Genomic DNA, 13,932 nt, shown 5'->3' on the forward strand with positions numbered 1-13,932 from the left:
TGTTTTCTAATCACGGGAAAGGTGATTGGAGGCTTAAATTTTGTCACACATACCTAGAAAAATTGTTAGAGAAATTATCCTATGTGAAATGTAACTTACTTTTAAACCATTATCATGTAGAAATTTTAATATGATATTTAATTAATATTAAGTTTTCCTTATTTAACTCTGAAATAAGTATAGTACTATAAATATTACACATATTGAGTCATCGGATATATACCGTGTTTCGAGTCATCTAATATATTTTTTTTATGGACAATAATATTTTAACAATTTTTTTTAACAATTTTTTGACAATAGGATATATGTTATTATTTTATTTTTTTATTTAAATTTATATTTAAAAAAATATTTGAAATGGACGAATCATAGACTGGTACGTATTATCAAAAAATTATCGAAAAAGAGTTGTTATAAGGACTTTTTGCTTTTGCTTTCTACCTCGACAAAGTTTAATATTTGTTTACTATCCGTCGATATAAAGATAGAAGAAGAAGATATGTATTCCCGCTACAAGCTCCGATCATAGTGACAACGATGCTACTCAATGTTGGGAGTACCCACGATGCTCTAGACGAAGCCTCTCAACGGAGTATATGCTGATAGAGCGCTTGGTAGCGATTCACGATGTCCATAACGACATTGGATTGATGAAGGAACACATGAATGGAGGAGAAAGTCATTATGTGTTTATGTGACAACAACACAATCTTATTTTCTATCTTCACTATTTTCACTTTTTCATTTTCAACAATATAATTCATAAATTATGAATTTTTGACATCATAAATAATGACATCATCTTTGGTTCAAAATATTAAAATTAAGTATTTATAATTTTTATGGGTCACTTTGAAGGAATATTTAGATTCTTAATTAATCATTTTCATATAAATTATTGTCCTTACTAGAAGACTTTTGGTAAACCTTAGAAAAATCATTGCTAGTACGTTGTCTTATTCTTATTCACTGTTCATACTATAAGAATTTTGGTAAACCCTATCCCTATTCTGCGGTTCCTCTGCAAGGCGAGTGCATTGAAACTTCCCATGAGAAAATTAATACCACTACTTTTCTCTTTGATTTTTCCAACCTGAAATATAGTATATAAATACGACACTCAATTAAGCAGCTTGAATAATCTTAGGCAAAACAAAAAAAGAAATGGTTACTGTTCCAGGCACAGGGAAGAACTGGCTAAGATACTTTCAGTATGAAGAAAGAAGAGACACAGCAACCGACACAAGAAACATTCTTCTAATCGTGTTTACTTTGGTTGCTGCAGTGACATTTCAGGCTGCAGTGAATCCTCCCGGTGGAGTTTGGGAACAAACTGAGGGTGATAAAAAAGCAGGAGAGGCAATATATGCTTTGGATAAAAAAGCTTACTATGTTTTCCTCATCTTCAATACTTTGGCCTTTTCTAATTCCATGTTCATCATTCTGTCACTGACACATAAGTTTCCTTTCCATTTGGAGATATGGGCAGCCACTGTTTCGATGTCTGTGAGTTATGGATCAGCCATTTTTGCAGTCTCTCCAAAGGATGCTATCCATTTACGCTATGTCCTTATCGCTGCTGCTGGGCCCTTTGCCCTTAGATTTTTGGTTCTTATGTTCAACTTGTTCTTAAGGAAGCATTTGGTGAAGGAGACACACACTACACCAAACTCTGTGCAACTCTAGCAAGGACTTCATTGTTTTTTCTATAGTTTGGAATGGATTTTCGATGAAATACTCCAAAACTGTTAGCATTCACAATGGATAATTATTTCAGCACTCTTCTATTTCAGTATAAATAGTTTATTGTACAAAACTAGGTCTGAGATAGTTGAAAATTTCTATTTTTATGTACTAGAAGAATTCCATATTTATTTATGAATTTGCTAGAAGCGGTTTTCGCTATAAACTCTTTCTGCGTGAGAAAAATAAGAATAATCTATAGAACATTTTTAGTTTTATCCATAAGTTAGTCCTAGTTTATGAAAAAGTTATTTTTCCTTTCACTTATAAAGTCAAATTTAATGTTTTTTTTTCATTATTGAAATTGTTATATTCTTTTTTCATATTTAAAAATATGGTGCATGAATAGGTCTGTTGATGGATGCATTAAATTCCTGCTCAAGGCAAATTGGATTCAATGTTTGAGTTCTGGGAAGGATGTAATGTGTTACTTTAAATAATTATACTATAATTTTCACCGTGCAATTTCTTTAAGACATATGTTTTTATTTTTTATAAGAATAGTTGAAATTGGATTGTAATTTATAAATTGTCATTGTCGAAGTGTCGGGTTGATTCTCTAGTGTTTTTTTTTCCTATCATCAAATGTAATATTTTGTCAGTTTTTCTGTGTTTGTTTGTCTAGTCTGGATGATTGTCGAATTATTAGTGTCATAAATGTACTGATCTACTTTAGACTGGATGATTGTCAGATTAGTTTGGTCTGGTTTAGATGACTATCGGGTTGCCTGTGTTATGACTGTCGGATTGTCTGGTGTGGTCTAGATGACTGCCAGACTGGTATGTTATGGTGTTGATGACGACCAAGCTGGTTGATCTAGTCTAGATGATTAATGGACTAGTTGGTCTGATATAGATGATTGTCAGGTTGATTTAGTTGAATTAAAGATCTTTAGCAAAAAATGCAATAACTTTCTTCATGAGAGTTGAGATGCACAGGTATTATGACAAAAATGGTAGATATATATGCACATATATGCACCAAAAAGATACCACATGCAAATATATGTACGAAGGTCAACGAAAAAAGAAGAAGAAATAGTACAATTTTTGGTGTGTTGACCTTATGTCGTATATGGATCGAGCTTTTCTCCATGTTTCTCTTGTCGAGCTTGTCTCTCCTGCCAAACTTGCTGAGGTTTTCCTTACCGAGCTTATCTCCAATTTCTCCTACCGAACTTTGATGGAAATGAGTTTGTCTTCTTACTAACCTTGTCAATCTCTATTTCAAGTCTAACGCTACTCAAAATTCCAATTATATCTATAAAACAACAAACAATTAGAATTATGGAGATGAAAGGAGAATGTAGGGTTGTGTTAATGGGGAAGGGAAGTTGGATTATGTTAATGTTAATGAAATTGTGTTGCTGGGACAACCTGACTTGACTCGTGGGTAGAGCTGTCAAAATGGGTCAGAACTCGCGGACCAACCCAGCCTACCACCGGTTCGGGTCGGGTTGGGTTTGAAAAAATTGCATTTTTTTTACGCGGGTCAAATTTTAAACCCGGCTCATGCAGGTCGAACCCGTGGTGGGTCGGGTTGGCCCATTAACCCACCTACCTAATTTTATTTTATTAAAATTTAATTTTAATTTTATAAAAAATATTTATTATTAGTTTTTGCTTTAAATAATTATTTAAGTTCCCTATTTTCAAAATTAATTAAACACCCATGTTGGGAGTGAAATTTAGGAGTGAAATTCGTTTAGATTTAAATTGTAGAAAATTTATGATTTTTTTATTTAAAAAAATTGTATTTAAGTGAGCCAGTGAGCCAACCCATTTACCCACCAACCCGTGGTGGGTCGGGTCGAGTTCAAATTTTTCTGGCTCGCTAATAAATGAGCCGGGTTGGGTTGGCTCACTAAGTGACCAACTCGTGATGGGACAGGCCGGGTTACCCATTTTGACAACTCTACTCGTGGGCTAGCTAGCTGGGTTGCCAGGCTTGGCATGCCTAGTTGGTACGAGCTCCTAGATTGTAAACGCTTGGTCTAAATTTTTTGGTTGTGTTGGCTTGTCCAACCTAGCCCTTTTTTCCATCCTTAATATTATATTTCATTTAACATAAACTAAATGTTAAAGAGTAATAGTTGTATGTGCCAACTGAATAATCGGTATCAAACCTAAGACCAGTGGTGGTAGAAAAGGGAATTTATTGAGGTTTCTTTTTGGGAACTAAGTTACAACCAACTAAAGCAACTTTCATTCTGTATTGAAAGTTTATTTTATAGTTATGTGTGGTAGTTTTATAAGAATCACTCATATCAGAAACACTAAATTATTGGATGGAGTAAACTTTGTCCTCATTGATTTCATATTGGAATTTGTATATTAGTGTGCGTCTTACAGAGACATGAATTAAGACGCCTTATAGTCATATTTTCATATAGGATATTGTAAGTTATAACAATATTGAAGAGTAAATACTTTGTGAAGAGTTTGTATTGCTCTATACCTCTTTGTCTTAAAGTACAATATCCATTGATAATGAAGGTTTGCTTTTAATATAATCTTTAATGAACCATAGTCTCATCACTTCTAATTTTTCCTCTTAGGATTCAATTTGACTATGGAGTGACATTATTTTTACACAATAGACATAATGAACAGTGAATCCAACTCGTTAATTTTGCAACACAAATGATGTCCACAAATATATATATATATATATATATATATATATATATATATATATATATATATATATATATATATATATATATATATAGAGAGAGAGAGAGAGAGAGAGAGAGAGAGAGAGAGAGAGAGAATAAAGAACATGTGCCAAACTATCTGTGGTGCTTTTGATTTTCAACTTGAATTTGGTTTATGAATTGCTACACGATTTATCTATTATGGTCAACAATTTGCGAAAAAAGATTACAAAAGTTGACATGCAAACGAGGCATAAAACCCTTTTGAACCTTTATATTTCATTAAAATGGTAAAATAGAGCTACAAAACAAATCCCCACAGAGCAAAACACAGTCTTGATCATAGTAGTTTCTTCAAAACAATTTTTTTTAAAACTACTTTAAGGTTGAATTAAAGATCTTTCACCAAAAAAAAATTCTTCATGGTAAACATTCACAAATGTAAAAAATGATAAAAATATGCACCAAAGAGATCCCACATACACAGTGGTCAATAAAAAAGAGGAAAGAAAACAATAAAAGTTTGACAAGAACATATTAGAAAAACATTTATATCTTCACATGGAAAAAGACCAAATTTGAGAATAAATAAACTCTAAACAAACCTATGTGCGAAAAAAAAAAATCTAGTGAACTGAGCTTATGTTATATATGTGTCAATCTTGTCTCCACAATTGTCTTGCTAAGTTTATCTTTGGAGAGATTGATGAGGTTGTCTCCTCCTGAACTTGTATTTATGATTAACGTTTGGGTCAAAGTAAAAAAACTTATTATCCTACATAATTTGTGTATTGTGGTGAATAAAATGATGACAAAACATAACATAAATAAAAAAAAAAAATCCCGTTTACACTTCTTATTGTCCATGTATTCACATTATATGAAGTGCAATATAAAATAGCCATATTTTACAAAATTAAAGAGCCACATTTTTTTCTCAAGTTTTGACCTTTTTATTATTTATTTTTTGTCGACCTTTATATTGTTTATTGTGATAGTCTTAATTATAGTATTTATAGTTTTGTGTTCAAAGTGACTCTCTTTACCTTTCTTTTATGTTGATTTTAAATTGAAAATTTACAGTAAGATAAACATAGGAATGCTACAAATTAATTACTTGAGCTTTAATATACAATAAATGTTTCCTTTCATTATATCACTGTCGTTCAACAAACATTTTCGTCTCAGTGATTTGTTCATATTTTTAAATATTTTAGTGTCGAGTTAATTTGGTCCTTCTTATTCATAAGTAACACAATTTATTATAATTCAAAAGATTTTCGAGTAATTATAAGTTCGCGAGTGACATAATTTATTCTATTTTTATAAAATTTAAACCATAATTAATAAGATTCCTTTTGCAAGAGATCTTGAGTAGTAATGACTTATTTTATTAAACAGTTGTTTGTTCTCGTATCGTTTTAAATAATATATATTTTTCATAAATTTTAAATTTTACAATTGAAACTTACCATTTCCAATAATGCAAAACGTTTTATTTTTTTATGAATAATTAGTTTTTATTTCTCAATTTATATTTGAGTTTATGTGGACCAACATGTCTTTTTCTTTATTTCTTTTGTGTTTGAAATTTGCTTCTTTTTGTTGGTTTAGCGTGATGGGCTACAAAAAACAGAGAAGTGGCACAAAATGAAAAAAAAAAGTTTAAGGCCCGATTTGTTTTCTAACAAAAAAACCCTAATGAAAAATTTTCTCTGTCTACAATATAATACGACAAGTTTCCTTTGCGTTTTAAGTGGAAGCAGGAAGTGTGACTTTATGTTCTACATTGTATTAATCAAGAGATAAATTATTTGTTAATCATGTCACACTTGATTGACATTTTAATATGCATTAATAGAGTATTAAACAATTTTATATAAATATAAGAACATCTACAATGTTGTAGTTTATGAAGAGTTATGTGTATAATAATTTAAGCCATTTTACTTTCTGTCAGTACTACATTAATTAAAAAGCATCCGTTAAAGAATATTATATCACAATTGTTTATTTCTCTAATAATGCATACTTAAGTCATTTATGGTTAAGAAATTATTAAACAATGTTTAAGATCATTGATTTTTTTTTTTTAACGGGCTTTCTCTTATAATCTAATATTTTAGAATATTAAAGAGTATAATATAACTGATCATATTTGTAAAATCACTTTATTAATCATCATTTGCAATTATACCAATTTCTTCTAGTGAAGTAGGACAGATATGCTATCAATAATTAAGTATATATTTTAACCTCTTAATTTATTAGTTGGTTGAACTTATTTTTCTTCTGAATTTTCTAACCTTCTGAATGTAATAATTACTCAACATGATTATGGCTTGCAGATCCAGTAAGTAGCAACTATTCTGGAAGGAGATAAGAAAAATAATGCACTATAATTTGGAAGGGAGTGGTAGACATAACAGGAATCTATTAGAAGAAGAAGATAGAACATGTGACTTCAATCCATAATTTATGTTAATTATCTCAAATAGAATACTATGTCAACAGAAAAGCAAACATTATAAAAAATTGTGTTACCAACTAGTTTTAGTTCATTATGTACTGAACTATTAGTTGGAAGATTCTTAGAGTAACAATTTGGATAACTATTAAACTATTTTTTGATTGGTTTAAACCTGTTTTGGTCTCTAAGTTAAGTTTTGATGTTCAGTTTAGTCCCCGCTTTTAAAAATGTCCTCATGACAACACTTAATGAACAATAAATCACAAGTTTTCATTCCTAGGTATCCAATATTTTGTGATTTGTTAACGGAAGGTGTTATGAACAATAAATCACTTAATGAAAAACTTGTGATTTGTTAATGAATAAGACTGATTTGATACATTTTTCATATCATAGGAACTAAAGGTTGACATTTTTAAAAGCGGGGACTAAACTGAATATCAGAACTTAACTTAGGGACAAAAAAGGGTTTAAACCTTTTTTTATTCTTCAAAAGAAAACATGTTTCATTATAAAGTTAAACTCATTCTTATAGCTTTTGGAGATTCATGGTAAACGGATAACTATTTACTACACCTTTTCATTGTTTGTGAAACAACAAACTTTATCTACAAATCCTTGTCAAGTGTAAAAGAAATTTTTTCCAATTTCTTTTCCAAATATATGGTTACATCATTACTGTGGAAAAATCATCTTGATTTGTTGGTGTTGTTGTTACATACATATTCAATCTTTAATAACTCAAATTGTTATATATATATTGAAAAAAACTTATACCAAGCAGTCAAATTTTCCACTTGGTAGTGGCACCATTATCTTTCTCTGTCTCATTCTATATACATGCAGCCAACTAATTCTGGTTGACCTTTATTGCACATGTTTCTTCACTTCCGAAGAATTAGCCCAACTGTCAATTAGCATGCACTATCTGTTTGATGTTGAATGGAATGTCGGTGATTATGCTTGTGATGTATAGCTACCATAGTATCAAAAACTTTCTACCAAGTGAACATCTATGTATACATACCAGTAGATAAACAATTCACAGAATTTGTGTGGATACAAAGTAAAAGAAGCCACAATCATATAAAGTATAATCCCAAGATAATCTTGAATATTCTGAAAAAGATCCTAGTAATTCATATACCCACTTGAGCATAGAAAAGCAAAAGTATACAAACATGTATATGGTATTTTTTATATTATATTGTTTTTTTCATGTGAATTGGAATTAAGGTTTCAGCGGTCTTTTTCCATTGAAGTAAGATGTTGAATCTGTAATTGATCCCTGGACCCTATTCCTTGTAGACTAGCACAGAGTTTCATTAAAATAGTACCTATCTATTGAACTGTGCACATCATTCTTTTGTCTTCTAATGGCCAAAATGGCCATGCATTCCTCAGTCACCACACATTTATGTCCAAAATGTTGTTAAAAGCTTTCCCTTTGTTTAAGTGACAGTGCAATTTGCAAATCCCCTATGGAATCCAAAGGTGGACGAGAATCGGTCTCAACCATACAAAAAACCATTGATTATTATATCAGAAGAACTAAAATACTAGACTTATCTAGCCAGACTGTAAAGAACAGACAATTATCTGTAACTCTGTACAATACCAAATAATTTAATCAACCAGAATTCAGAAATGGAAAACAAAAACTAATTGGAGACACAAAGAAAGGAGCAAAATGATTTAATTTGCAAATCTATAATAGGTTCACTACATCTACAGCTAGAGTACTGATTACATGCATTGAGAAAATGCAAGAAAATCAAACAGCTAATTGTTGTTGCTTTTGATGGGAAGATGATTCATCCTCGTTGAAGCATAAATGGGCCTTTAGTGATTTTCCTAAACTTAGGGAAGAATCTGCTAAAGTCAGTGGTTGCATCAGCAACATTTCTCTTTGGAGATGTGCACAGTAAGCTTGGAAGGTGCCAGGGGTTACATTTAAATGGAAACCCAAGCCAAATAAGAAGTCCACCTCAAGAAAATTCATCTCTATTGTAGTGATTCCTCCAACTTTTGCATAGTAAGCATTGTTGTAGTACCTAAGGATTTCAAGAGTGACAGAAAAGTGAAAGAGTGAGGAATTTGCTGAATAGCATGTAAATTTTTTAAGATGAAACAAGCGAGTCAATAATCATTAAGAGTTTGGCATTTCCTTTTATGTCTTGTGCTAAATTCGACCATAGATTTGTGTAGAGACATTGTTTTTCAGGAAGTTCATGATTGTCTTTAAAAGTTAGCTGCTGCGTACATGCAATAAAGTGGTGGGGTCACATGGGTGGGTTGTCTCTTTCCAAGGTAAAGCCAGCCTGGACATAGTAGTATTCACAAGCAAGACTATATTCTTTTAAGAAACATGGTCGTTTTCAATTTACAACTATGTACCAGAGAATTCTTATGGTAGAAAGTGAAAATTTTACAGGGAAAACTAACATGCAAGATCTGCGTTTATTACAGATTTTATTTTGTTTTTCTCCTGAAATGAAGTATTTCACAATCAACATTAGAAACATCAATCTCCAAACACAGGAATGGCAGAGCAATTCTATTGTTTTTTCTCTGATCTGGTTGAAAGGATCTGATCATCTGACCTCTTCCAACAAATTTTGTAACTTATTTCATTCAGAAATTACCACTACATACTTAAATCACATGATGAACAGTTAATCATACCCCACCATGTTAACCAGAACAATTTGTTACTAGGAAATTCAAGTTCTCCTCAGAATTGTCTTAAATTTGCTCTTTCATTCCATGTCAATTAGATTGACCTCATGAAAGAAACATCTCACAGAAATTTCAGAGTGAAATAAGCTTTACAATTCCTCATTGATTATGACAGACTTGAAGGGTATTAGATTTGAAAAAGAAAAGAAAAGAAAATGTATCAGTGTTTTGATTATACTAAGATACTCACAAGTCATCCATGAATTTTGCAGCCACCATAACGCTGGTGATGAGTAACCGATGCACATTGAAGGAGTTGATAGGCAAGGAGGGCTGCCTTTGAGTGAAGCGATCAAGATAGACATATGCAACAATGAAGCATGATGGACTGCAGTTTGCATACTTGAAAATTCTCTCAAGATAGCTTTGAATAGAGATGGTGGGGCAAGTCAAGCCATGAAAAACTGAGATCTTTTGGTGGAGCTGTTGCTGGTTGAGATCATTAGATTCAGCAACCCTTTTGAGCAGAGAAGAGAGAAAAGATATCAACTTAGGCATAACAGAAGGACTCTCAAGCTCTGCCATGGAATCAATTGTAGGAAGTAAAGTGCTTGGAATTGATGTCAGACAGAGAGGGTATATATAGCAGAAGGGTTATGATAAGCCAGTGAAAGAGGTTGTTTGTTAAGGGTAGGTACTTTTGTTGGCCAAAATGCCCCTTTGTAATTTAAATTATCTGTGTAAGTTGGCATTTGTGGTGGCTTGTGTCCTTTTCGGCTTAAAAAGTTTTTGGGGTTTGAGTTGGGTAATGATTTTAGTTTTTGCTCTTCTTTGTTTCAAAACTTGACTTGCAAAAGAGGGAAAAGAGGGTGGTGCTTATTGTGGATTGGTGGTGTCTCTTTGCTGCAAAGGAACTGTGCTGTTTTTTTCTGTGGTGGTTCATTTGTGACAAGGGTTTGGGCATTCCATACCCATCATGTGATTACATGTGGGAAATTTGAGATGGTATTCTGAGGGTCCCACTTTTTAGGCGACCTTTGCATGTGTTTTGATTCTGAACAAGTGGGGTGACATAACATGGATTTGTTGTGTTGGTCCATGGCATTACTATATGCTGCTTTTGTTCCTTCCTCTCTGCTCATACCCTATAAAACCAAAGCAGAGAAAGGTGCTGCTTGGATTCAAGATAGATTTAGATATTTCGATTCTTAAAGGCTCCTTTAATTTTTCAAATGGGTTGGTGATTTTCGTGAATTATCAAAACAATACAAAAGGGAAGTTAATCAAAGTAAATATCTTATTACTGTTAGTAGAAACAACTGGGTATCTTAAAGTTACATTCTTTAAAGTTATTGTTGAATTACTGAACATTCTTTGGGGAACTACAGAGCATAGGAACAATATGGTACCTTAAAATTACAGCTAGAATGAGGTGGATTTAGGCTACAAATTAGATAACCAAGCTGGAAGAATTGGCTGTAACTGCAAATAGAAAATGGTGACATGAACTTTTTGTAAGACCTTCTATGGGCATCTATGGAACTAGAAAACAGAGAGATAGTATAATATTTTTCTGATCCATTTCCTTGTGCTTCTTGTCCAATTCCTTACAACTATGTCCAAGTCAGAACTACCGAGGAAACCATTATTTCAGACATTTTCTATAAAACAAATTAAATAATTCAAAGTCCAAATAAAACGACAAATGCTTGCTTTGTGTAACACCTACCATATCTAATCTTTTCTGGATTAAATCCATTAAATACAGTTATTGTGAGATCTTCTGCTGATTTTTATATATATATATATATATATATATATATATATATATATATATATTTAAGTCACATATACTTAGGTTGCATCCATTAATCTGAACAGCTAGAGGAAAGTAAAACACATTCAAACTAAATCATTAATGCAATATTTGATACATTGATTATTATATTTTCCTATAAATATATTATATATAGTGTTTTGTAGAAATATAACAATAAAAACACCTTTTCATGCATTGTATTAATTACTTATTTTTTATATGATACATTGTATAATTAAAGATAAAAATAATATTATTCAATATTATGTTTTCATTTGCTCTTAGGATATTTAATACCATACACATGTATATACTAAAGTATATAATAAAGTTTTTCTTAATAATTTCGTTACATTCATTAATTTTACTATATCTATTTAATTTAAAAATAAAATATAAAAATATTTTTTAAGAAAATACCTACTACTAACCAAATTGTAATTATTTAAATGTTCTCACTTTCTCTTTTTAAACCTATACATTTCATTTTTTATTGTTTAAAACAATGTTACATTTATTAAAGACTGCTGAAAAAGCCCTTTTAATTGTCATAGCTGTTTTTTTTTTTTTTACATTTTTTAATCTTATATGTATGTAAATTAGAAATATTCTCAATAATATTATTAAATATTACATTTATGAAATTTAATACTATAAATTTCTTTTATTAAATAATAATTTTCATAATAACTATATTCTTAAATATTACTATAGTTAATATAAAATTAATTTAATTTTTCAAATATAACATTCTTACATGTGACTTTTTTATGAAATTGAAATTTATTAAGAAATTAATATTTAAAAAGTAATTATTAAAAATATAATTTTACTATATTTAATAAAAGAAAAACAAGCAAAAAACCAGCAGCAGCAGCAGGAGATTTTCCAAATCTACTATTTTCAGTTAGAAACTAAAATTTTAGGATTTGGTTATTTAAAATTCTTATTAGAATCTTGTAGTTTTAAATTTCTTATTATATTTTAATATCTATTCCCATCTTAAATTTATCAAAATAAATCATATTATATATATATATATATATATATATATATATATATATATATATATATATATATATAAGTGACTATCCACTTTGAAGTAGAATATTTTTTATTATAATGTTATATTTCATTTTGAAAAAGTATTGGTGATAAGAACAATAGTACTTTTGTTTTCTCCATTCTTTATCCAATATTTATAGAATTTACAAAATGATTGAGTCAAATATAGAAAAGAAAAATACCCACAAATCAATTTTTATTTGTTAAAAATTTCCAATTATTTTTTTCTAACCAATTGATAATCAGAGATTAAATTGATTTAGTAAGAAATAATCCTGCCTTTCATGTTATAAGAAGAATATGCACAAATTTGTTTAATCTTATTATTATTAATAGGTATAAACAGCATAATTTATTGTAATGGTTTACATAAACAAAATCACAATATAAGAATATTATGAAAACATCAAAATGGTCCAAAAGTATAAGCATAGCACTTTGCATTTGCATGTGACTGAACTGTGCACAGCAACTGTCCAAACAAAACCCATGAAAAACTAAACAACCGAATAATGAGACACATGACTAAGTTGTTCATGCAATTACCGAAATTAGATTAGCCACTATTGGCTGCCAATTATTAAAGATAATGTAAAGGCACACAAAGTTGAAAAAAATTATATTAGAATAGAAAATCTATTCAAGTTTATATTTATGTGAGTATGGACAAAATTAAAAATCAGAATTTTACCTTGAAATATGGTAAAGTTCCTCCTATGAAGTGTGAATCATTCCTCTACTATATACTAAACTATTTTTGTGAATTAAAATGATTGCATATTCTTTCTAAAATAATAGAAACTAATTTCATAATTGATCAAAATGAACAAACTTCTTCTATAAAGAATACAAACTCTAAAAGATGATATGATATAATTTTTACAAATGATCATTATGAAAGAATTTAATTTATTTTAATTTTTATTGTAACCATGTTGAATTACTCTAGTTTACATAATTAAGAATCGGTAAGGGAAGAAACATATTCACCTTCATTTCCATTAAATGAACAAAACAAATAGAAGGTAAACATTTATCATACATATAGAAATAGATAATAAACAAATAAAAGGTAAACACTAAAGAAGAAAAACCAAATGGGTGAACTTAAAATTTGGTAAAAAATAGATAAACATATATGATTATTCTCAAATAAAGGGGTGAAAAAAGATTGAGTTCGACGGAATATAGGAGGGAAAGAAAGGGTTGAGTCTGAAGGGTCAACCCGGTAGTCCGACAAAAAAAAAAGAGATTAAAACGATGTTTTCATTCGATTAAGTTGTTTTAGCCCATTTTGTCCAACCTAATAGTTTGGCAAGTCGGTCCAATAATCCTACATTATTAAAAATCTAAATCGAAGGAATCTGTTTCACATCACATTGTTAAACTAATTGGTAAACGTACTAAATCGTTCAAGTAATAAAATCATGGTAAGACCATGTATCATTTTTGCAAGAGACTCGTGCAATACTACTTAATTGTATAATTAATAACTC

The 13,932-nt window shown here is 30.1% G+C and overlaps 2 protein-coding genes across 2 annotated transcripts; one reads left to right on the forward strand and one right to left on the reverse strand.

The window, feature by feature from the left end:
- The first annotated feature begins 1,159 nt into the window (after positions 1–1,159).
- Positions 1,160–1,871, forward strand: LOC106759107. The gene has a single exon (XM_014642113.1). The coding sequence runs from the start codon at positions 1,168–1,170 to the stop codon at positions 1,687–1,689; it is 522 nt and encodes a 173-aa protein (XP_014497599.1). The 5' UTR covers positions 1,160–1,167; the 3' UTR covers positions 1,690–1,871.
- A 6,174-nt stretch (positions 1,872–8,045) lies between these two features.
- Positions 8,046–10,455, reverse strand: LOC106758839 (cyclin-U4-1). The gene is made up of 2 exons (XM_014641832.2): positions 9,803–10,455; positions 8,046–8,927 (listed from the first exon to the last, which is right to left on the reverse strand). Exons 1-2 carry the CDS (start codon positions 10,135–10,137, stop codon positions 8,648–8,650), a joined length of 615 nt encoding a protein of 204 aa, XP_014497318.1. The 5' UTR covers positions 10,138–10,455; the 3' UTR covers positions 8,046–8,647.
- Between the last annotated feature and the right edge of the window lie 3,477 nt (positions 10,456–13,932).

The sequence above is a fragment of the Vigna radiata genome, chromosome 4 (genome assembly GCF_000741045.1).
Source record: "Vigna radiata var. radiata cultivar VC1973A chromosome 4, Vradiata_ver6, whole genome shotgun sequence".
Classification (NCBI taxonomy): domain Eukaryota; kingdom Viridiplantae; phylum Streptophyta; class Magnoliopsida; order Fabales; family Fabaceae; genus Vigna; species Vigna radiata.